Source organism: Cyprinodon variegatus, unplaced genomic scaffold, assembly GCF_000732505.1.
Source record: "Cyprinodon variegatus isolate N-32 unplaced genomic scaffold, C_variegatus-1.0 Scaffold14, whole genome shotgun sequence".
NCBI classification, from domain to species: domain Eukaryota; kingdom Metazoa; phylum Chordata; class Actinopteri; order Cyprinodontiformes; family Cyprinodontidae; genus Cyprinodon; species Cyprinodon variegatus.
Window position 1 is genome coordinate 1,834,465 of NW_015150467.1, and position 26,729 is coordinate 1,861,193.

Here is a 26,729-nt window from a genome sequence, read left to right on the forward strand (position 1 = left end):
TACAAATCATTAATCCCCATAAAACTAGAACAGACTTGACAGCGAATGCCTTCTTTTCCACCTTATCTCCACTTGCTTCACCAGTTGCAGGGATTGCTGTATCTAATCAGCCTTATCAGTGCTTACCACAAATACCTAGATCCTGCCCCAACCTGTCAGGCTCAACATATTATGAAACTGTTTCTACAATCTTGAATCAAAGCGTTGCTGTGTACTACATGTTTTCTTTTCAGTTTGCTGAGATTTTCAAAACATGTCCTAGCCTTAGATATCATTAAAATAGTGTGGAATGTTTTATTGAAAGTGTCCTGCTTTATTATTAAATTAAAATTAAAGCATTATTTTAAAAGAAAAATCCGGGTTCCGTTTTTTTGCCTATGCCAAACCCAGAAGTGTGACTTCACTCCAGGACATTGGCTAGCCAACATGGTGGATACAAACACTGAGAGAGATAGAGACGAAAATACTTAAATATTCATCAAGAGACTGTGATCAGTGGACGACAAACAGAATTCGGTCACTGAACAGGTCCTCCAGCTGCAGCCCCATATGTTTGAGCCTGACGCCTAATCGGAGGAGGGAAATGAAGGGGAACATGGAGTCAATGGTGATAAAGAGGAGAGAAGAATGAGAAGGACTGGACATCTACCAACTTTCAGAACAGTAGGTCACATGTTAAAGTTGTATGTTTTCAAACATTAAGGAAATTATGTCTACGTGACTCAATTAAGAATTTAAATTCATAAGGGCACAATATGGCTCATCTGATTTGAAATATAATTGGATCCTCTTTTCAAGAAAATGAAAGTGCACCAGTAAAGGTTATGGGAAGGTGAAAAAGGTATGTTACTAGTTGAGGCATAGAGATGGGACTTTCTGTATATGAGTAAGAAGGTATAATGTCCAGCATGGTATAACCTAGATATGCACAAGGAAAGCTTAAAAATAGATGTCAGTCACGGTAGTGTCACCCTGCAATTTCATTCAATTGGAAATTGGCAGTCAAATGTTACTAATTAATTAATAAAAATTAAGCATCAAAGTCCAGCCCTTAATAATGTTAAGCAACAAAAGAAGGATCTACAAGGCAAGTAAATGTGGGTTTGGTTGTGTGACAATTGGCAGAAGTCCAGAATAATTTTAGCTACTATTGTATACTATTGTATGTGTTGCTCTTATTAGAATCTCATCAAAAGCTCCTTGTTTCATGAATTTCCTCCCAAAATTAAACTGGTTTTAAAAAAATAAAGAAGAGATTGTAAATTTATATTCCAAACACAAAAGAGCAAAATACATTTAACACCTGCTGCCGTGTTCAGAAATGCAAGAAAATACATGTAATGATATATTGTTAACAAAGCAGCCACTGTTATATTTATAAAAACTGTGCAGAGGACCTGTTATATTTATAAGATTGTACAAGAATCATGCCGTTGTAGGGTATGTTTGCTGTTGCAGTTTGGAGATATATAACCCCAGGAACTGCAGGCTGTACAGCATTAATGGTCCCCATTAACATCATCATTACCAATATTTAAAAAAAATAATTTAGCTGTCTGCTTCAGCATATCAACTAAACTATGTAAGCGTTTAATAGATACACTTAATCTTAAAAATTAAACACAATTTCCTCTTTGACAAGTGACCAATTAACTGGTGGGTGTGAAGTCAAGCAATCTATTCTGGTACAGATGGTTCTTTGTGATTTGGATTGTACTGTGCAGTGTCTTATTGAAAGTAAGAAAATATTTCTATCAAAAGGTTATCTAAAAGTTTGTAAAAGAAAAACATGCCAGGTACAAATCTCTACAGAGAGTTCAAATGAAGTACTTGGAAGATATTATTTCTCAAAGGGAAATTATTCTTTTCAAAGTATTAAATTCTTCCCATCAGTGGATCTTGCACCACACTGTTAGCATTAAAACAATTTATGTCCTTACATTGACGAAAATATGCTCTAGATATTTGCATAATATTTACAAAAAATAATCAGATCTAAAGATGTAGTATAGAGCACAAATATGTTAGTGACAAATCATAAAATAATCTAGTCTGTAATATCATTGCTTTTCAAATTTGATAAGTACTCTTAGAATGTATGTTTTGGGAAAATTAAATTCTTTTTTTTTTCATCCACTAAAGCAGGAAGACACTACTGTATGATGATGTCGAGTCTCTGATGCTACTATTGGTAAATCGCTTATGATAATGACAAAATAAATTGTTCTCTGAATTTAAAATAGTAGTAATAATATTAAAATAGACTAACTGAAATCAAATGATTTGCCAATTTTGGGGTTTTTGACCCCACAGTAATGAAACATTGACATTTCTATCTCCAGCATTTTTTTTCTTTTAACTACAAAGTCGGCAGAGAGCTTGATAATAGTTCCTAGTTACCTACCTTCTAAAATCTAGGTGGAACATTTGACTTCTCTTTTGTCTTACACTAACAAATCAGATCCATTTCTCATTTCTGTTCCTTTTATTAAAAATCTCTCTAAAACTGGAGACATGGTCCCCCTAAGCAGATCAAGAGTAGAGCTGGGTATTTTTGCCTGAAGTCCTGAATCGATTCGATTTTGATTAATGCAGTTCTAAATCGATTAATTTCGATTCAATCTGTTTTCACAGTTATAAAAGTGGTTCAACTGTGTTTCAAAATACTCATGTATTTTATTTTTTTCCTGTCATATTAAACACAAACTGCAAACTTGTAAACTGGACAGTTTAAACTTGAGATGTGAAAAAACTGTCAAGTGCAAACCTGTTTGTGAAAAGTGAAAAAGTGAAGCCTCACACGAGCAAGCAGGCGTGACACGGCGGGGACACAGCATGCATGAGCTGCATTTTTTCACTGCGCAAACCATATTTTCAGCGTTGTCTGTGACATCTTTATATTATTATATTTATCCTTTAAATATTTTGCAAAACTTTAAAGGAATCAATCCAAAATTGGTTAAATAGATTTTTTTTTACCCAGCCCAAATCAGGAGAACATTATTCATACATTTGTGTCATTATGATTATACCTCTGTAATGCTCTTTTCAGCGGTCTTGACAGATCTTTAATTTCACACCTGCAAGCTATTCAAAATCTAGTAAACACACTCATATATACTCCCCGCACTGTCTCCCAATGGATTGTAGAATTTGGATTGATGTGCTTGTTCTCACCTACTGGGCTCTGATTTTCCAATTTCCTGATCGTTTGTGTCATACTGTAAACAATTAGCCTTCAATCCCAAGTCCTAAATCTCCTTGTTGTCTCTTATTATGGCTAAAAACTTACATATAAGGCCTTAAATGCACAAGCTCCATCTTAAATCAGAGATCAGATTGTTCCTTATGGCCCTAACAGAGGCGGGGTCTCTCAAACCGGAGGTTTACTAGTGGTTCCTAGAATTTCTAAAAGTAGAATGGGAGGCAGATCTTTTAGTTATCAGGCTCCTCTCCTGTGGAACCAACTACCAGTTTTAGTCCATGAAGCAGATACCTTTCTAAGGAAAGTTTTAATCCCAAGGCTAGGATTAAAACTTTCATTTTTGATTTGAAGAACATAGTTAGAGGGGCTCAGGTTATCCTGAGCTATGTCTATAGTTACACTGCCACAAGCTTACACTGTTGGAGGACATTGGGGCCCATTTTCATCATTCTGCTCATATTCTATCTCTATTTTCTCATTCTGCAGTATTTGTTAGGGTAATCTCTAATCACTCTAATATTTTCACCATAGTAGCGTCACCTTGGCTGTGACACCATCCTGGAGAGAAATATCAGCTTTCCCACTGCCATCAACACATTTGTTAATAGATGCTTGAGCTCTGCCTGTTTTTCCAGTGTAGTCCTGTTTTTCTAACTGTATGCACTCTCTCTCATTATAGGAGCCGTCTGCCTTGTTGTGTCTTTCCTGGACGGGGCGGCCTGTTGAGCCGGTTGACAGTTGCCTTTTATATCTCTATTTCTTTCTATATGTCTCTGTCTGTGTCCTTGAACCCCACTTGGCCTAGGGAGATGGTTGCTCACACTGATCCTGGTTCTGCTGTGGGGTTTTCCCTTTTAAAAGGGAGTTTTCCTGTCCACTGTCGCTACAAGCATGCTTGGTGTGAGGGATTGCTGTCGAATCAATTAGTCGCTGCAATCAGCTGGTGTTCATTGGATAGAAAACTTTTAACCAATTTGACTGTACTGGAAATGCCTGGAAATGACACATGTTGGGAATGTATGCTATACTGTATAAATAAACTGAATTTAACTGAGATTTCCTAAACTATGGAACAGTTTGCCCCTGCAACATTACTGTGTTGACTCAGTAGACTTTTTTATTTAAACTGGAAAATGTGCTGTTTGTTTTATACCATGGTATTATTGTGCTCTCTATGATTGATTTTCTGCTACATATAATATGTGATTAAGGTGAACAGTGCTCTGGGGCTGTGTCTGTGAACACAACATCACAGACTGATTATGAGTAGAGAAGTTAGAGAAGAACAATATCTACATGGTTTACTAATACAAACAATGCTGGTCCAAGCTACATTAAAGCAAATGCTCATAACAACATAAAATCTAAATTATACTCTAAGATAACCAAATACAGGGACTAGAAGTTGACTGGACTGGAGCAAAGGTAAAAAATAAATAGGATGTGGATAGGTGTGGATATGTGCATCTATCACCTCAAGGAGACTGGCTCACAGCCCAGAGCTTTTATATCCTCCATAGAGCACATGTTTCTTAGCTCTTCAGGCTACTGCTCACAGACAACATTTCCTGACGTCCTCATCATTACTGAATAAATCAATGTACATTTTCCCCCTTTTTAACTGTACGTTGAGCAGCAGACTTTACTGTAACCACTTCTGTCTAACTTGTTCTTTGTCAGGTTTAATGTTCCAAAGGTAAAATCATGATTCTTCAGCAAGTTTTAGTTGTGTTGTCAGTTGTCTTAAGCTCACTTTGATTTTATTTCCTCATTGGTCATGCAAATAAATAAAATTATAGGGTGCAGAGTTCAAAAGCAAAAGTTACTAGCAAATCTTATGTACCCAATTTAAGTGCTTGAAAACAAAAACAAAAAAAACTAATTTGCACCATTATGATTTGACCTCATATTACTTGTTCAACACAATCTCCTCCACATTAGGTCAATAACATCTGTGATTAGAAAGTAACAGCACCATTCAGAGAGGTATCCTAAGGTCCTCTGCACAGTTTTATGCTAATGTGATGACCAGGAGTTCCATTAATGATAAAGCCAAGTGAGCGGCTTAAAACTCGAATCAGCATCATCTCACACTGCATAACTTTGAGAATAATTTTTCTGCCCCACCAACTTTCTTCCTCTTGCTTTAAAATGACAAACTGAAAAACTGGTATCTACTTGATTCGTGCTTAATTGCCTCCCATCCACAACCCAGACCTTAATGGGTGGCTTAGCAAGCCACAATTTATGAGCAATTCTTATTAACAGCAATGACACTTTGCATAGTCCAACAAATAGGGAGCCACTGCTAGCCACCAGCCACCAGTATAAAAAATAATGAGCAACTGCCTCAGAGAGCTGAACTAAGGTCAGTCACTGGAGAGACAAATGTCTGGAGTCTATAAATAAAAAAAAAATGATGCAAACAAAAGCAGCAATACTGGAGTTATACGAATATAAGATATAACTTTTCAAAAAACTTTGGAAGGATTTGTAATCTGCAAAATAAAACACTAACCTTTGTCTGGTAGAGATAACTGGCACATTAAAGCTTTTTCAAATTCATATGTATCATAGTTGGAGCCAACAAGCGTTAAAATCTTAAAAGTTTTAAACTCAATTTAAAATCAGCCTTTCGGGAAAAAGTTCATCAGTCATATTTTATTAATAATCTACTTAATAAGGAAATATTTTATTAAAATCAAAAATCCCTTCAGGCGCACGCACATGTTCTCAGCTGACTATCAGAGCCTCACTTCCCACCACTCTTATGTGTAACTAAAATAACATAAAGCAATTTCTGGTATAAATTCAGCACCTACCCTGCAAATAATCTGAAAAGGCAATTTCACAAATTTCTAAATTAGAAACATTAAAATCATTAGCTAAAAAATAAAATCTAAAGTATGGCCACATTTACCAGTAAGCCCAGACAAAAAATAATCAAATCTTAAAAAAAAAAAAAAAAGACATTAGGTGAGAAAGTCTGGTACGGTTGATCTGGTAGGTAAGTAATAAAGGGTTCACTTTAAAGCAGTAATAGGATGATATGGATGTGACCTGTTCACAGGGATGGCTCCTGTTGTAAACACTAGCTATACCTTCACCACAACAGTTTGTCATTAAGTGGCAGAAAGTTAACAAACATTAGACTCACCGATAGTCATCCATCTTTCTATAATAAATAGAAAATCCAGCAAGTAAAAATCCTTTAGAAAAAAAGGTCTTGTTAAAAAGGGATCTACCAGAAGAATGGGAACAGCAAATTTGAATGACTGACCCCATGCAAACAGAGATGGTGGGAGGAGAAACAACTGGCCCGGTTTCCCCTCATCCAAACCGACCACAAGAATCAATAAAGAACAGTTTAGAACCAGGGGGATGATTAAAACAATGGTATAACTCTAATTTTCCCAAAAAAGTTTCTACAGACCAGGCTCTCTGTTGTGTAGAAATGAAGGGCAAAACCTTTTCTGGCTTTCTTGGCCAAGAAAACCAAAGTTAAATTAAGTGTGTTAAAAATCATGATTATACACCAACTGATAGTAGGTACTTTAAACAACAAATGCTAAAAACAAAAACACCAGTGGAATTTTTCAGAGAGTAGCCATCTTACAAATAAAAACATGAAAGTGCATCAATCTTCCATGTGTCTACAACCATTTTCCAGCAGTGATTTAACTCTCTTGGGCATGGAGTTCACAAGAGCTTCCCACAATGTCAATGGATTCCCCTTCCACGTTTCCATGACGACATTAGAGAGCTGGTAAATATTAGAGATCTTGGGCTCCTCACTTACTGTTGGAAGGTGCCTCTCAGATGCTTAATAGGGATTAGATTTGCATAATTCCATTTAGAGTAGCTGTCATGTTGGAATACTATCCTATTATGTGATATATTATAAAATAATTTCAAAATGTAAGGGATGTTCTCGCGTTTGTCAGATATTGTACTAAGAAAAAATGAAGTTAGTAAAAGTAAACAGGTCAAAAGTACAGATCCTTCCCTCATCAAATAGTCTTCACAACAACAAAACAATATATAGATGAGCCCAGATCACCAAGTTGACTGTAAATATTATTTTGTTGCTTATTCATTCTCAGGAATACCAAATCATGTTAAAAGCATGTGCCCCAGTTGGGATGAAATGTCTGCTGATGTAGATAAATTACCTTATTAAAATAAACTAATAACAACTGGCTTCAAATATTTCTTCTCCTGCATATTAAATCTCAAATTGGCTGAAACAGCCTGACTGTACAGTGTATAAACCAAATTAAGAATATTTCAGTGGCTGTCTGATTCTAGATCCCTCACAGACATCATTGCCCTACACATTATCATACATTTTGGATAGATTCTTGTGTAAATCTTCATCCTGCTAGCTGAAAATAGAGTCTCTGCTCACATTGGTTTGGTTTAGGGTGACTAATTTGTTATGCAGTGAAGCACTTATTCAACTTTCCAATCACATCATTATCATCACAACATTTGGGGTTGTTCTATTTTTGCTATCTTTCATGCTTGGTGCATATTTCCCTATTGCACTCATTGAAATCGATACCGTAAAACAGTGATGGGCTACATTCTAAACCAAAACGAACAGGTTAAGATGAAAAATATTATCATGCACACCCTTTAAACATGCTACCACCTTCAACTAATCCTTTGTAGATGTATTTCACAGCTCATGCATGTGTCTGTTGAACCTCAGCTAACAGCCCTATGGTCCTGTAAGCTGTCAGAGCTGATGTGCTAATGAGCTCCGCTGCATCCCTTGGGACAAAGTAAGTCTTCTTCAAGCACATCCTCAAGGACGACACAAGCAGAAAAGCAATTTTCTTATCCATAAGGATCTCTAGCAAATATGAGGAAGAAATAAGTCCAGAGTTTGTTTATGTGGAAGTTTGTCTTACAGACGCTAAGAGGTTTTGCCACATCCACTCGGAGGTGTGATTTTTTCAGCTAAACTGTTACCCAGACTGAGACAAAATTATCCACAGTCACAATTCCTTTTCCTTAGATGTTTATGTTGGCATTCAAATAAATTAGTCTCCAAACACCCACAAGCCCAACACTGTCATTAGAGCTCAAACAGCTAATTGACAAAAGACTGAGTGTATTGTGTGTGGGCGTGCACGAATGCCTACTGACAGCACATATTGTGAGAGTATGCACAGGATCAGGAGCCATCTGGGGAGGAATGTAGGCTTTGTTTAACTTAACTGGAGAGTGAAACCACCTCTCAGCAGAATTTTAATTGCCTGTTTAGAGAGCTCATAGTGTAGAAGTTAGGACTAAATTGGGATTAATTCAGATATAAAACATGTACATTGCATGAACTGCAGAGATATCCAAAATTGAATTTAAAATGACAGAGCGATGCAATCAATATTATGAATGTACGGAACAGAAACAAGCATAAAACATACTTGAATATGCGTATGAGTGTTGCTGTTCTGTAATAAAAATGTACACAACCTTTTTATCCCAAAAAAAAAGTTAAAATAAAAAGGAAATAAAAAATCATGTAATAAAACAGTAAAGCTTTAAACCTTTCAGAACATAGTCAAATAGCCACACACAGGGCATTTTCACACCATGGGTATAGTCCAGGGATCTATCCAGAGAATGTTGAAGTAAGAAAATTTACACCTTCAGTCGGCCCAGTTTGCTTTGACAAAGAGGTTTTCAGACTTCCCCAGAAGACATTAAGCAGTTGCACCAGATTGTCAGGAGACGTTATTGCTCAAGTATTGGACTGGACACATTTGGCTTTTAGTGGCAGAGGGAACAGTTCAATGATGCTTGTCTACCTGGGTCAAACGACTTGGCAAGCAACCCCTGTTAAAATTGCCTTCAAACGGCTCTGCCCAGATCAGCATTCAGTGGGAACATCAGACCTAGGTCGACCCACTAAATTATATGATGCCATTGAGTGCAACGTATGGATGTCAACACACTGTGGCCATCACGTCTGGTCTTACAAGCCGTAACGATTCTGTTTACATCTGATAAACATGAAGCAGCACTGGTAGGAGGGGTTTGGACAAATAAAAGAGCAAAATAATGAGGCACACTTACTACGTCCTGGCTTCCTTACATGTTGCTGTACATTGTTTACTTTCCTGATTTCCGCCACACTGGTGACATCATCAACGCTAACCCAGCATGGTGGTGTCAGTCAATTCTATCTTCACCACAACATTCCTGTATGAGGTTCTGGTTCCACCTTGCTGGAAGATGTTGCATGCCTTGATCTTATGTGTATCGTAAAGGGCTTTTTGAACCGCTCTGGATATGACTCCTTAACTAAAGCATGTTTGCCTTGGGAGACCCTACCAGGATAATTCTAGAAAAATAATTATAGGAAGGGAGGCTGATCTGGAGCTAAAATTGTGAATTGTAATATAAAATTTTCTGCATAACTAAATGTTGTGGTGCTGCGTTATTTACATGCTTTTCATAGATTCATGCTTTTATCAGAAGATTAAAGATTTACGAGATTAAGATTAGAGATAGTTTTATTAAGGTGGGTGGGTTTTAAATTGTGTTTGGGCTGGAATCATCCAGCAACCCTGTCAAGTTAATGAGGTATTCTAGGAAAAACTATTTCATATCTTACCTCTTACAAGTATAAATGAGATTAGTTTGACTAATTAAATTTGGACCTAATAAGAACTATGTTCCTTTCTCTAACTAATGATTTTTTTTATTTAATTTTTTTTTTACAAAATCCCCACAGGTTAGCTTTATTATCAGTAAGCATTGCTACTTTCAAATGAGATTTCAAAGAACACAAAAAATGTTTTTGATCCTGGGAGTGGGCATCCATCAAGAAATTTAATCCCATGGATAAGTAATATATTTATTTTCAAAGCTCATGTACATTAATTTTAATATTATTAAGTAAATGAATAAATTAATTTGGAACTATAATGGCATATTGAAACATTAACTGCTGTAAGTACTAATTTCACAAGTGGTATGATTTATAATTACCGTATGCTATTTTACTAAGTACTTAAGTAGCCTTGAGTAATTTCTGTGTTGGGTTCTTTTCATTGTTACTTAATAAAAAGTGTGTTGAAGTAGTGATACTCTTACTGGACTATAATTGTTGGCTATTCTACCCACTTCTGGTGACAATATTTTAATATTTATCATCTGAACAAACCCACAGAAAAATCATTCAGCAGACAGAAAAACAGTCTTCAAAATCATAGTTCTCAGACCTAAAGGACATAAAGAGAGAAACCAATTGGATTGACTGACTCTGGATAATATAAAATGGAATTGAAAAAGGTCAAAGATCCCTCTCTCTGTCTTCTATAGCCTTAGAAAAATGTTATAGGAGAAAATAGCTGTACTATTGGCAATATAATTTTTTTTCACAAAGATATAACAGCACATCTATTAATAACTGGGCTAACGAAATAAGGAGAAAAGCACTTTTTCTTAAAAAAGGAAAGTGATTTTTCCACTAGATATATAGGTTTTAAATAAATATAAAATATTGTGTTATTTGTAAGAATATGCTAAAAGACAAAATAGTTTTACTGTACATGTTTTTATGTATTTTACTAAGCATGCCAAGAGTTTTTTCACATGGGCTTTGTGTTTCATATACAGGCTGTTTTCAAGCTGCTAGTCATCCAGGAGTAAGGGAGTAAAGGCATTCAGAAAAAAAAAATCCTAACTACAAAAGTCCTTGATCTGTAAATTGAAGAGCATTGATTATTATTAAACAAAACCATTTTTTAAATAAAACTGAAATTTGTATTATGTTAACAAAATAATACTTAAAAATAGATGGAAAATGTATACTGAACTATAATTATAATTAAATACATATATTTTGATTTAAATAAAGAAACTTTAGAAGCTGATAATCTAATGTCATTACAAAGACACTTTTCAACAAAAAAACATCCAATTTCAAATCCTTCCTCCCTTTAAGATGTATTTTCATGTCCACATACATATAAAATCAGAAAACTAACACATATAGCATTGACTCTTCCACATCTCAGGTCAAATGGGAGCTTGTTGTTACCGAATATTTCATCTAAATGTGCAAAAAGCCAAGTAGACGTCAAACTGCTGTACACGCTCACCGCTCCGTTGTCTTTTCACATTTCTGGCTTTCAGCACTTGCATCAGTCAAAAAGCAAATACATTCTGTCAGCCACAGTGATCAGTGACATTTCAGACAAAAACATCCTTAGCATATAATTAGAGAGCAGTGAAAACTAATTGATGCTGTCGACATAAAACCAGTGACCACAGAGACATGTGACATCGTATGTGAAATGAAATAATCAGTTATGCTCAAGCAGCTGTCTCAAAAGCAGCAGTTAGGACAAAGAAAAGCAAACAATAAAGAGGGATTTATTTACTGTGGATATCTAAATAATTCAGGCATGCACAGAGTTAGCTCACAGAGAAGATATAACCTTTAGATCATAATGCTGTATCATCCATAATTACAGTGACTGTTATTCACTAGTGAGCTGCCAAAGTTATATCAACAATTAACATTTATTTTTAATCTGATCCCACTTGATAACACCTGAATGCAAAGTGACTAAATGTAATTAACCAAACAGATCACAATAAGGAAACAGGATCAATGGAAAATATATAATGTACTTCTTACATTTGTTCAATGAGTCTTGTTATTTGACAATTACAAAGAGCAATTAAGCAGGTTAGAGGTTTAATGTCCAACACACTTTTCAGGTATAAGGATCCCCCTCTGAATTCTAATTTACTTTACACTGTCTGTTTAGGAGACCTTAATCAATAAAGTATCCTAATTAACCTTCACTTCCCCACCTTCTCTTGGTAGACTTGCTCCATAATGCTTAATGCTTGCAAGCCCTGCAAAGTCAGGTGTGAATGCATTAGTTTTTCCTAATAAAAATAAAATTGTAAATATTTTGACCCAACAAATACATAGTTAAGCATATTTTTGCACCTTACCTTTAAATTTAAAAAGCTTTAATAATTTTATGTCTACAGGACCCTTCATTCAAATTTAATAGAATTTTCATTTTAAATAAATTAATATAAAAACATAAATATCCATGGTCTGTGTTAACTGTAAAGTATTTATGAAAGGTATCTACTGAGAGGTAACTCAGACGTTATAAGCTCTCAAGGACCCATGTCATGCATGTTTTTGGTAATGGTTCTGTTCCAGCAAATCTAATCTAAATGATTGCTCCTCCTCTGCATGCTATCAAGTTCTGCAGAAGCCTGTAAATCACCCTTTTATTAAAGTCCTTTGTGTGGCAGCAGAAGACAGCTATAACATGTAGGTCAGGGGTCCCAGAGGAGCATGGTTGGGAATCTCTGAACAAGCCGCTACCCTAAAGCATTATGTTGGTTCACTTCTGCCTCCTTCTCTTTGTTACAAACAAAACCTTTAATGTAGAGACCAACAAACACGAGGTAGCACATATAATGAAGTGGAAGGAAGGTTTTAAACAATTGAAAATATGAAACTGTAAATAAAAAAAGTAATCATTTGCATTTAGCTCACCTTACTTTGATATATCTAGATAACATTTGTTGCCTTAAGGAGGTACCTAACAAGTACATAGAGTCCGCCTGCATGTACTTTGGTGACAAAATACTCAGTTGTGGCTCTGTTCAATGCAGTCATATGAAGCAGAGTTGTTTTGATTAGTAGATTATACTGCCAGTAATTGGCTAAAATTCACCTTTGAATATTAAACTTCAGATTTCCTTTTTTGATATCTGTTTTACTTTTTAAGGACTACAACTTTATATTAGGTAAAAATGTTATTAAAGAATAAATACAGACAAACTTGCGAACAGGGGTATTTTAAAAGAACTGAAATTTCATTTTTGAAGGCAAAGGAAAATAATGTAATCGAAGGTAAATCCATACATCTATAATTTATAAATCCATTAAAAGGTGGTTGATTCAGTTGGGCTGAATGCAAAAAACTTTACAGTTTTGAATGATTGACAAGAATTTTTATTTGATAGATTAATCTTGTGTTAATCTATCAAATACAAATTTTATGGTTAGAAATAAACATGTTGTGGATGTAAAATGATAGAATGTAAATTAGCTTGTAATATTCTGCGAAGAATAATATAAGCTGATATTCTTGTCACAATTAAAATACTTGAAGGGTCAGCAGTAGATGGAGTCAGGGTGTGTCAGATTATTGATATTACTACTTACTTAGAGACAAGGGAGAAGGCTTCAGCGCACACTGCTGGACATGGCACCAGTTTGATCATCACATGCTCCTCGGCGGCCTGGAAATGTGCATGCGTCACTTTCTCCAGCACTGAGGCCAGAGTGGCCACATCACCAGCCTTTGTGCTGGGGTCTCCACCTGCTGTGTCTAAGATATTTCCTCCATGCACCACCAGCAGCAGCACATGGGTTTTACATTTTCTCTACAACAGAAGAATGAATAGAAAAAAAGATATTTTAGAGAAAATAATCAAAAAGGGAAATTAACCAAGAAGGCACAGGATGACAAATACCCAGACTCCCACCTCTGTATCCTCCAGTCCTTCAATGCTGCTCTGAGGGGCACAGCGAGGACCTCCAAGCTGGTACAGACCCTCTGAATTAGATGAGTAAAGAAAAGAAACAGGAGGTGGTGAGGCGAAAGGAGGAAACAAAGAGAGAAAAGAGGTAAAAACAGGGTCACCTCAGGAGCAACTTCACCCAGACAAACCAATAACGGTAGCATAAATGGATATTGATCAGTGAATAGAGTCAATATTACTAATGCCCCTTCATTTCTCTTCATTCTCGCTCCAACCTGCAGGCTGCCTGTATGTAACCGCAAGCTCAAATGAAAAAAACTGAGATTCAATGGGTTTAAGCTGTAGACAGCAGGAGCCTGATTGTTTTCTCTGCTGTAGCATCTATTACTATCAAGAGTCATTACTTTTAAGCTTCTTTGATGCTACAAAAGCAACAGAGTTATTGTTCAGAAGAAAGTGATCTTTAATGAGAAACAGGGCCATCTTTCTTTCTCTGATGGTGGCATTTTGCAGGAATTTTAGCCAAACTCAGTTGCTTAACTAAAAAAACCCTGTATGCTGTGTCATTGTACTCTTGAGGTTTCTCCCTCTCTTTCATCTCCCTTTCTATTTTCTCTCTCCAGGATTAAGGCACGCCTCTGTGCTCTGCTCATTGGCTAGTTGTTTATTTGGCCTCCTTGTCTGGGACCGACTGTCATGGGAGGCTCTCACAGCCTCGTTCGGTGTCATCTCCCTTCTTCTATTCCCAGCCTGCCCGTCTCTTCCCTCCTCAACTGCCTGCTTGTCTGGAACAGAAAAGCTTGCACAAGGGACCAGCACACTGCTCTATTTTTGATCCCAAAGTCACAGGAAATTAATGCAGGTTTCTGCAAGTTTCTTATTTTTTGTGGTTGTTGTTTCACTTTTGAGAAATACTGTTGGGATGTTTGGCAAAAAACATTTAACAAGAATGTGCCAATCTAGTTCACTCTATTAGATAATCAAATGTTAATGGTTAGTGGTTAATGCATAGAGCTTAGAATCCTGAGGTTCTGAGTAGGAGCCCCAGTCCCACAGACTGCCACTTTGGGTCTCTGAGCAAAGACTCCATACTGCTCCGAGGCATTGCATGATGGCAGTCCACTGCTCCCCAAGGGGATGGGTTAGATGCAGAAGCACATTTCTCCAATGTGAGATCAATCAAGTTCAAAGTTCAATTAATTAATTAATTCATACTTAGGGATACCAAAAAAATTGAACCGGATGAACGGGTCAGCCCCTTAGGCATGGACAGTCGTTTGGGATTAGGGATAAAAGTGGTTTTAAATTTCCTTTTCGTTCTGGTCTATATCTAAAACTCTATCTCTAATTTTGGCTATTGTAAAAGCATCAGTTTGGGGAAAAAAATCAAAGAAAGCTTTGCATTAGAGGTTGCAGTGCACTAGAAAAACCTCTTCTTTCCAGTGTGGGCAGCAATATTATGCCAAACCTTGAGTGTACACATCAAAATTGAGGTATTTCTGACACCCAGTGGAAGTTCGGCTAACTCAATAGATAACAGACCAAGAAGAGAAAGAGGGTCACAGCACCAAGTATCTACAGGTGGCTCACCTAGATGTAAAAAAAAATGTAACCATCCTGAAATTATCCATACATGGCAAACCCAGTAATAATAAAGAAGGTTAGGAAGAGCCTGACCCCCTTCATCTAAAGGTAATTGTAAAATCCCTAATTTTAGCCTAGACTTCTTTCCATGCCATATACATTTAGAGAAACATCCTTCAATATCTGAAAATGTTTTTCTGGTGATTCTAAGAGGCAGCATTTGCATAGGATATAATATTCTAGGAAGAACATTCATTTTAATCAAACTTATTCTACCCATCCAAGATAATGGAAGGTCAAACCACCGATTAAGGTCATTTTTAATTGAGGCCACAACTGACTTAAAATTTAACTTGTATAGCTCTTTTATGTCCGAAGACACCCTGATACCCAGATATGTAAAACCTGTGATCGACCACCAGAAAGGAAAATTATCAGGAGTGCCCCATCTCCCCTGGTCACCAAGTGGCAAAGCTTCTGATTTATCATAATTTATTTTGTACCCTGAAAAAAGGCCAAACTGATTAATAGTGGATATTAATGCAGGGATAGATGTTTCTAGCTTAGTGACAAACAATAACATGTCGTCTGCAAAAAGCGAGATTCTGCATTCAGTATCTCCCAAGGTTACTTCAGAGATCCCAGAATGGGTTCTTATAGCTTCTGCCAATGGCTCCAAAGCGAGTGCAAACAATAAAGGGGAGAGGGGACATCCCTGGCGCGTCCCTCTACTCAAAGGAAAAATATCAGAAGCAGAACCATTTACCAAGACCCTTGCAGCTGGAGCCCCATATAACAGTTTGACCCACTTGGCAAATTCAGATCCCAAACCAAACCTTTCCAAAACATCGAATAGATACTCCCACTCCACACGATCGAATGCTTTCTCGGCATCCAATGAAATGGCAAGAGCCCTGCAGTTAGTGTTCTGAGAAAACTGTACAATATTTATAAGTCGACGTACGTTGGAGTGGGAGTATCTATTTTTGACAAAACCTGTCTGGTCAGGCTTTACTAGAACTGGCAGAACCTCCTCCAATCTCCTAGACAGTATTTTTGACAAAATTTTGCAATCTACACCAAGCAAACTTATAGGTCTATATGATGTACATAGATCGGCTGGCCTATCCTTCTTCAATATCAGAGATATGATGGCAAGGTTGAGGGTAGGTGGGAGCACGCCCTTCTCAAATGATTCCATATACATATTTAACAAGGGATTTGCAAAGTGTTTAGCCATTTTTTTTATAAAACTCCGGCCCAAACCCATCAGGGCCTGGAGCTTTTCCACCCTGTAAAGATTTGATAGCTTCTAAGACTTCCTGTGTCCTAATAGGTCTACACTGATCTAATTGTCTCTCTTCCGACAGTGTAGGGAGGTTAATGTTATCAAAAAAGTCTCTCCTAGAATCTGCAGAATCTTGACTCTCAGACGAATATAGTTCCTGATAGAACTCTTTCATTATTTTCAAAATTAATTAAGATTTAATACAAAAAGTTGCATAAATAAAACTTAAGCAACGTATAATGATAACTTTAATTATTTGTGAATTAGTATATGTAGGAAAAGCTCTTTGGGCAGAAAAAGCATTGTATATTTTCATTTGAAATTCCTTTCAGAAACTAGTAGTAGAAAAAAAATTCAATTGGCTGTTTGATTTTTATTTCTTAAATATAAAGAGCTCTTCTGTCTCTGAGTGAAAAAAGAATAAGTAAAATGTTAAAAATGATTTAAGTTTCACTTCCTATTTCCACCAACAAAAAATAAAATTACTTTTCAAACAAAAAGGGAAAAAGGCAATCTTTTTAATTTGCATTCAAAGACCTCATGTGGTCACTTATCTCACAAGAGCCCAAAATTTGATATATTGCTGTAGTTGTTGCAGCAGCTAAGAATAAAATGTGCTTAGAACCTTCTTACCCAGTTATGATTTTAAACATGGTTTAACAATGTTTCAAAGAGTTAAGCAGAGGCAGTTAGTAATTTGAATGCTAGATGTATTGAGTTCCAGAGTCAGGGACGTTAGGTGCCTTTGGTGGTAAAGCAAGGGGGAGAGTGCAGCAGGATGAGCTACAGGGGAGGGAAGAATCTGCATGTGGAGAAATATATATTAATATAGTTCAAAGTATAGTTTTAAACAGGTAAAACACAGAGAACAGAATTAAATAAAGCATTGTTTTTATTTGCAAGAAAATGACTAATACGAGGGGCATTCAATAAGTAATGCCCTTGACCCACTTTCAGTTGTTTGATATAGCTTTAATTTTGCATGTTAATTTAATTATATCTCTATAGATACGTGATAGATGTAAAATGTCTTATAAGGTCATATGATGGGGCATCATCAAATTAAGTTACTTTCATTTTATCAAAAGTCTCCCATGGTGTAAGTCATTTCAAATACAAAAACTGGATAACTGCTCAACACTCAACAGGATCCATTTAAATCAGAAACCACGTTTAGCTCAGAGCTGTAATTTGCTACTAAATCTATAGAGATATAAATAATTGCACAGGAAAATTTTTAGCTAGATCAAACAACTGGAAGGGGTTCAGGGGCATTACTTATTGAAGGCTCCTCGTAAATATAGGAATTAACAGCTTGATCCTTGATACATATACCATGTACTGTAGGAGTTAAATAATTTTTGGCTGACCAGGTAGAAAGCTGAATGGCCTGTATGCTGCTCTATCAAAATTGGGTCTCAATTTTTTTCTCAATGACTTGAAACTGACCTCTGACAAAATTGCTTCAAATCATATTCATGTGTTAGGATGCTAAAAAAAACCCTGATGTTTTCAGATGCTTTTCAGCCAGTGTGCCTGAGGTCAAGCAAACCTATAATAGAAAATGGACCAAAATTTGTCTCCTGATGTGAAAACTGAGAGACTAAATATAATTACACTGTTTTCTTCAAAAAAACATTCTAAAAAAACTTTGTGTTGGTTTACCAAATAAAATACAGCATACTTTGTGATTGCAGTCTCACTTAATGTATAAAACTCAAGCATAATTTAGGTGTATTTAAATTGCAAAAGAACAAAGTTGTTTCATCAGAACTAATTAAAACGTCCGCACTTTCTGTGTATGTATCATGAAAATACCAGTCAGGAGTCACAGTCAGAAGAAATTATAGAATCCATTCACTTTATCATTTATGAAAATGGCACACATTTTAATGTTTTTACATTTATTTCCCTTCTCTCAGAGAAGAAGGTAAAACTGTTTTTAGGTAAGTTCATTATCAGTATATTCTCTCCCATGAATCTACCTAACTCAGTGAGCCTCCAATGAAAGGCTGGAAAAGTCACAGTTCAACAATTTCCAGTAGTCTTTCCAGTAAATGTTGGTGTCACACAGGAGTCACAGACACATCATCACTCTATAACAAGAGTGAGGAAGAGAAAATTGACCCCAGAGAGTGGGGTTTGAAGGAAAGGGGCTCTGCAGAAAGGTTTACTACAGCTTATAGTAGAAGGATGAAATATTGATCCTTTTTCTGTGTCATTCTACCAGAGTAACCATGACTGAAAAAACATCAGAGTCCTATATTAAAAGTTGCCTTTCTTGGCTTTTACAAGCAGGGTTTTGGTTCTGTGCTTCACCTTTGATAAACCCTCTGGGTTTCTTCTATCACCATCAAACTCACAATTTTATCGCCTGCAACTGAGCAGATGAGAAAAAGGGTGAGGAGTAGAAAGTGAGCAGCAGGCAAAAAACTGTCTTCATCAAATAGAAGATTGGCTTCAAGGCGACAGATTTATAACTTCCCAGGTAAAACAAAATGGCAAAAACGCCCTCCAGGTTTGCAGGATGTGTGAGTCAACTCATTAGACAGCTGCAAACTTAAACTATATCGTCTCTGCTGCTGGGAGATGTGAACAGAAAACACCAGCATGGTTTGGTTGAAAAAAGAAACCATTTTCAGTTTCCACAGTGAAGGCGATTCCTCCAAGGTAAAACATAAAATCATACACCAACCTCTGACCTTTAATATACATTTAAACTTGTGTAACAATAAGTGTGGTAATGAATAACTTAAAGTTATTATTTTGAATCAAAATGATTGAGAAAAAGAGGAAAGTCAAATTCACACCTGATCTAAAGGAGATAAAAACCCAAACACCTCAGTGTCTAGGAGTTATTGCTGTATAAATACCTGCCTGGTGGGGTGTAGTAATATAGAATAATAAATGGAGTGAATTAAAACTCTATGATTCTCTAGCAGCAAGTCAACACAAAAACTTCCCTTCCAGTTTACCCTCATTTAGGAGATATATTAGGTGACATATTATGCTGATACATCGTTATGCATATGGATCCTCAAAGAGCAGCTTTGTCTCGGTTATGAAGACTACATGAAAGAATACCATCTGCTAAGGCTGGTTGCATTTTTAACACTGCAAAAGGACAATAGAGCAAAGTGTTTTACTTTGGCTTTCGAAATAGACAGTAACAACATTACTAAAAGCAAAACTTTTTCTTTTTTTTAAGTGGATTTGTGTAAAATGTTTCCCACCTAAAATATATTTTGAACTGTCTTTTAAATCCACGTATTTTTTATTTTAAAATATAAATCCTCTGACTTTGGAACACTTTCAACAAATAGTAATTTATGTGCTAAAGTAAAATACAGAGTTTGAGTTAAGAAAAAAACAACTGAAGAAAGTATTTTTGTGGAGAACATTGTTTCTTATTGTACAACATAAATGATACCCACTTTTATGCTTTGCCCTTTTCTGCGTTTCTGTTTGCCTTTTTTCCCATTATCAAATTGACACAGCAGGATGCAGGACCCTTTTTAAAAAAATCAATTTTAACAGCTTGGACATATTCTTGTTACCTTTGTGCTTCATTTTTGAGTGAATCCATTTTCATCTATTCCATAAATTTAAAGCTCTGCTCTGGTGCACGAAAACACACCTTAAAAAACAAATCTATTTAAAAACACCATTCTGAATATCATACCCACAATATACAGTGAGTTTTTGTTGTGCCACAGTCTTGTGTTGGATTGACGCTGCCTAAATAAATAAAAAATTATTGTCTCTTTAATTACTTCTGCTGTGCTGTTTTTGTGGTGGAAACTGTGACCCAGTTAAGAAATTTTTTTTTTGTTTTAAATAAAAAAAAAAAGAAAGAAAAACAAGAAATAGTTTTCAATTATTTCCAGGTGCTGACGTATCTTTTTATATATAATTAAATTTGATGAATAAATAAAAAATTTGGAGGAAAATACCTTGGTTAGTCTCATTTTGCTCTAATTACATAAACATAGGTGAAAAACACACCATCTCTGACCTATAGAGCCTGAAAGATATGTTGTGTTTTTTTTATAAAATAGTGTTAATGTTTTAAAAGTTAGAAAAAAAAAATGTTGGGGAAAAAAATGACCAATTAGTTTATGGAGTGCAAATCACCAACTGGCAGACTGTGAATTAAAACTTTATATTCTAAAAAAAAAAAAAACAATTTACATATATCCGTTTTTTTTCTGTATATTAATTTTCCTAACTTTGCATAAACTCTGCTTTTCAGAAAACTGAATAATGCCAGGCTAATTCACTTTCTTATATATCACAAACTGTTGGCTGCTGATTTGCTTTTTGGAAACATATTGCTAGAACTGTAACATCACAAGTTGCATTTTGGAATAGTTGAAAAATGTTGTTATTACTTAAGAATAGCTGAGCTTAATAAACAGTTAAGCAAAGTTACTACATGATAAAAGACACTCATAACAACAATGCACTGTTATGGATAATGTAGTTTGGTTTGTATCTAATCGGAGAAATCTGGGGAAATCCAGAGAAACACTGGAAAAGTATTAAGGTTTTTATAAAACAACTGCAATATTGGATACAGGCAGAGCAGACAGATAAAGAAATACTCAGGGCTTTTAAAAAAAGGCTTTGGAGGTGGTTTTAGCAGAGAACCCTGGGTTATTTAGGGGGTGAAACTGTATCTTTGATGCTTCTTAGTGTCCGAGATTTGGGCTGAGGGTTGACATTAAAGCCAGCCAGAAAAGAAAAATAATTCTCTGATATCTTTTGTACAATTTTTTATCAAAGTCCTTACCATCCAGTCTTTCATCTTTACCTTTTGAAAATGTTTCTTTTTGCCTTTTACTTTGCTTGAATTCCCAAAGAGGGACAAAAAAAGACATTTCTATGTCTTCTGAACTAACAGTTTAGTGTTAGTTGTTCAGTTAAGGTATGCCAAACCGTCCAACCGTCTAATTTATACCTGTTTTATATGGGCATGGATGCAGTGGATTGCTGATTATTGACTAACGGAATCTTAATTTAATGTTTAGATGACAGGAAGACTGTTGCATGACAGATAGTATGAATTTGTAGCTTCTCCATCCCAGATAGTGTTTGAAGGATGAAAAAGACAGTTGTCATTGACTTTCTATAACTAAAAGAGAAAGGATGAAATGTAGTGGAGACATTCTTGATAAGAATATGAAGCAAGTTTAGATTACCAAGCAAGACAATAGTCCAAAACACAATTAGACAGACTCCAAAGAAGTTTAAGTAAATAAGAAGCACAGTTTGGGTGCATCAACCAATTGAGCCTGATATAAATCTCAAAGAGTAACTGAGTATTGTCCAATATGTGCAGCCAAGTACTCATCTTCTCATAGCTAGTTTAAGCAGGAAAATGCACCATGCCACTAAGCTTAAGACATCTTAAAACTATTTATTGAACATGACAACCTGTTCACCATCATTACATTTCAATCCAACAGCATAGACACTGGATGTAGTGGAAAATGAGATGGATGTACAGCCAAGAATCATGTAGCAACTGTGTGATGCAAACATGTAACTATGGAGCAAATTCATCCAGAAATGGTATAAACACCATGTTTGATCTGGGCATGAAAGGATTAAGGCAGTTATATGGTTAACTAGGAGACAAATAAAATGGTTTATCAGCGTATTTACATAGATGTGACCATGAATGTTAATTATTTGTTCTATTGTGGACATTTTCCCATTCCTAAACACTCGATAAATGTGAAATAAAGACATTTATGTTTTTGTGCAACAGTGAGATGCTGGCATGAAAATTATACAGTCATTACAAGAGTCATATTAGCTCCATAATTTATTTTGTTAGGTGGTAGCTCAGGATGCTCATTTGGAGGAATGTTGTCTCCTGCCTGGATTAATAGCCTCCTCTGACCCCTGACCCCTAGGTGTGCTAACACATTTACGCCATCTGTTCACCAATGCTGCCATCAGGTGTTATTGTGTTGCCCTACGGTAAAAGGACCCCAGGGGACAACACCAGCTCAGCTGCACAGCAAACCCACTAAACATAAACGAATCCCCAGTCCACATACTTAAACTGACTCTGACAACACTCAGGTGCATTTATACTAAGGCCCTAACAGTCCAGGCTGTGATCTATCTACCGTATATGAAATTTCTGCTGCACTGCAAAAAAAACAACAGAGATACACATGTATTCTGCAGATAGTAGTAAGGGTTCCTTAGTTTTTATAGCTTCAAGCTGACATGTTTTATTTAAATCCACCAGCCTAAAGCAAAGATATACATGAAAGTTAAGCTGCTGCAATCCAGCACAAACTATTGGAAATACTCCCTGAAGAATTTTGAATTATTAATCAGGAACTGGATGTAAAATTTATTTACTGGATTTATAATAGTCCAGTTTGACAGGATTTCAACATTAAAAGAATAACTGAACAAAATAGTTATATCTTTGTGACTCTGGGCCTCTTTCTAAAAACAGAATTATACACATGATTCACAGCAAATATTTCTAAAACATCAACAGCCAACAAGGAATTTATTGAAACAATCCTCCTGAAAACTACATTTGTCTCCAAGAGGTCTGATGAATAGCAATGCTGGATGCAAGTAGTCATTAAGTGTAACAATTTGTTGCTATACTGACTGTCACCATGGTTGCTACTCTGCTACCAGATGTACTGAACTCAACACACAATCACTCACAATCAATGTTTCTAATAAATCCCAACTGGTTGCTTTTTAGCATCGAGCAATACACACATTCTTGCAGAATGATTACTGAATCATTCTTAAGAACAAGAAACATGACTCTATTAATAAGTACCAATGTTTCCTAAATTGTTTTGATTGGTTTAATAACTTTATTGTATTTTAAATTAGGTTTTACTGTGTAATTATTTTTAAGTGCACTGCAGATGTTCTGCCCAGGTCCCCCGTGGAAATATGATCTGGATCTCAATGGGGTTTTAATCTGGTTTTGAGATAGTTAATGATAAATGCCCTTTTACCATTTACAGTAGTAGGAGGAAAGACCTTTTTCTTGCATTATGGCCTATAATGCCAGTACCTGAAGGATATATTTTTTTTTTATTTCAGCTAATATGTAAATCCAGCTGGTGCAAACACCTAACAATACTCTATTTGTTAAGAGAAAAAATACAAAAGATTGTAAATTGTTTAAACTCTTGATTAACAAAAAATAAACTGATTACGACAGTTTCACCCATGACACCCTCAATTTTTTTTATCATTTCATTTCATTTATTGTTTATTTGAAAGGGGACAGTGTACATTAATAAACATTAAAACAATGTAAATATACCCGAGTTAGCTAAGGAGTGCTAATTTTCATCGGTAGTCCCCCAGCCAGATATTAAAAAGGCAACCAGCCAGATATTAAAAAGGCAACCCCCTTTATAAGCACTTGATAAAATTACACAGAGAAAACCCAAGATTGCCCAATGATGCCATGACAATTCAGAGCATCATCTAAAAACAATTAAAATATTAAAAGGAAATTTAGAAATTATTTTTATTAAAATAGAGACAAGTAAATATTTAGATCCTAACTAGGATAGAAATAAATGTATGTATTTTCATTTTATCTGAAAATGTACAGTAAAATAATAAAATATTTATTCTGAATATAATATAGAGATTCCTCTGGTTTAAATGAAGAACATTTTGCAGTTCTTTTAACAGGTCAACATATAATACTAATTTAACTAAAAGGCTCAAAAGGAATGTATTACTCCAAAAGCTAAACTGATATATGACTCCTCTCGCTATGACATACAGTATGTGGTGCTGCAGAGTTTGTAAAGGTAGCGGGAGTGCTGACTAATGCATTGGATGAAGGCTGTAGATTGACCGATGGGCTGCTAGAGACCACTCTGGACAGCTTATTTCCCCTTCTAACATCATAGGGGGAATACCTTTCAAACGGGGCATTCTGAGCACACATTAGCTAAAGGAGGAGAAAGACAATGATGAAGTGAATCTCATATGCTGGCTTCAGGACACATATGACTGTTACTAAATGTTTATATTGAGAATTTTTCATGATAGGGGACTTTTAAATAATCAAACATTAACTACTTTGTTAGTTATTATAAGAAATCATCTAAATGAATGGCACCAATCAGCAGAAGATCAAATTTGTAAGTGTTTTCTTATCTTTATTAAGCCTCCCGCTCTCTCAGCCTCCTTTTACCACCTTCTCTCTATCCTTCCCCCTGAGGTCCTCAAGGCAACAACAGTGTTGTTGGGGTTTGACTATCTGTCCTCAGTGTGCCGTCACATGCAATTTTTTTGTAACATAATCTGTGCAACCACTACAGTATGCACACAAATGCATTTTTAGGTTTTTGTCAACAAAGGAAAATCATAAATAAGGGACAAAAATCTTGAATAATAATATGTGTTAGCTCATGCCTCAGTATAGTCTTTAAGAGATGTCATTTCTTCCTTCTTTTTTTCATGATCATGAACTTCTGCCTTTTTTCTTTTCTTGCTGTCGATCATTATGTTAATGAGGACAATTTAGTCTTTTTTTCAGCTTTCAATCCTTTCCAGCAGCTGTGTTTTCAGAAGGAACACAAAACATTAATTTAACGGGAATTAAAACAAGTGAGCGGCTTCCTGTGTAAAGCAATGTAAGTAAAAATAACTTGACTTTGGGGGCTACATGGGCAGAATACAGATGAGTTTCATGCCTTCAATTTATATTTCCCATCTCTCTGTGTGTATCTCTGAAACGAGCCGCAGCGGGCATGCAGCAAAAAGAACTATGGTGAGCCTGTGAAAATAAAAAATAATTTGCTTATTGAATATAAATCTCACTGGGTTATACATTCTCGTGTGTTATGTTCTACTTCTAAAAATAATAACTGTTGGGTTGTTTGGCAGGGCGTTGTGCTTAGTCATCAGTACTAAACTGTCAGAATCCTCTGATGTAGCCAAATCAGCTAATGTTTTTGCCAGTTTGGCAGTTTATATAGAGTAGGTAGCCAAGTTAGAATCTATAGCTTTTATTTATCGCAGAGAGTACAATTTTCCTAAAACATTATTTGTGTAATGGGGTTATTTTAAGATTGAGCCTGTTATTTTGCATAAAGGAGGTTAGGGAAAGAGCAGAGATACAGTGTTTAGACAGACAGAGGAGCCCTATTCTGCAGCGGGGCTCATCGAGCATAGATCTAAACTTTTATCCACTTCTCTCCAAGCTACTAAAAAGCAGCATCAGATGGCAGTGGTGAAAGCAATGCTAAATTCTAACCAGGCAGAAAGATCAAGTGTCTAAGTGCTCCATTTAGACGCATTGTCACTCTGCAGAATAAAAAAATGCAGAGAACTTTACTATTACTCATGATGAGCCACACCTTATATGTATCTAAACCTGGAGGGTGTGCCAAGACAACAGTGTATCTTTAAGATCACAGAATTACTTAAAATGAATAAGCCAAACATGAGACAATAGTTATGGAGAGGACAGACCATGTTATATAGCTGATCTTTTGTAGTCAGCCTAGGACAGTTTCCTCACACTTAAAATAAAAATTTTAATTAAAAAAACATATAATTTTACCGAATCTTAGTACATGTTAGAGTTCTGGTTCTGTTATTTTTTTCTTTTGGATGTTCAGTTTTGCTTTGCTCCTTGTTTTCTAGTTTTTTATGGTTTAATTCTTATTTTATTGTGTTCTTTGGTTTCTTTCTAACTTACTGTCTCAGTCTTGGTTCTGTTATGTTTTCTTTTGAGTATCCAGTTTTGCTTTGCTCCTGTTTCCTAGTTTTAGTGGTTTAATTTTTATTTTGTTGTGTTCTCTAGTCAATTCTTAACTACTGTTTCAGTCTTGGCTCTGTTATGTTTTTCTTTTCAGTATTCAGTTTTACTTGCTCCATGTTTTATAGTCTTAGGGCCGGATCTATCAAGATCCAATTTTGCGTGCAGTAATTTGCGCTCACAAACTGGAATTTTGCGCGAGGGGCTGAACCATGGTTTGCGGGTGATTTAACAAGAGTGATTGCGTAACTGGTGGCAGGTGCAAAACTGTTGGAGACACCCTATTTAAATGATGGTTTTGCACGTTTTGTTGTTTGCGGCAA

The 26,729-nt window shown here is 35.8% G+C and overlaps 1 protein-coding gene across 3 annotated transcripts in view; it reads right to left on the minus strand.

Moving 5' to 3' along the window:
• pitpnm3 (PITPNM family member 3) overlaps positions 1-26,729 on the minus strand; it is a 149,966-nt gene that overhangs the window by 44,134 nt on the left and 79,103 nt on the right. For all 3 annotated transcript variants that reach the window (XM_015382884.1, XM_015382891.1, XM_015382875.1), the window contains exons 4-5: positions 13,751-13,821; positions 13,428-13,648 (exon numbers count right to left, since the gene is read on the minus strand). In XM_015382884.1, the coding sequence (XP_015238370.1) occupies positions 13,428-13,648; positions 13,751-13,821 (292 nt within the window). The remainder of the gene's footprint in view (positions 1-13,427; positions 13,649-13,750; positions 13,822-26,729) is intronic.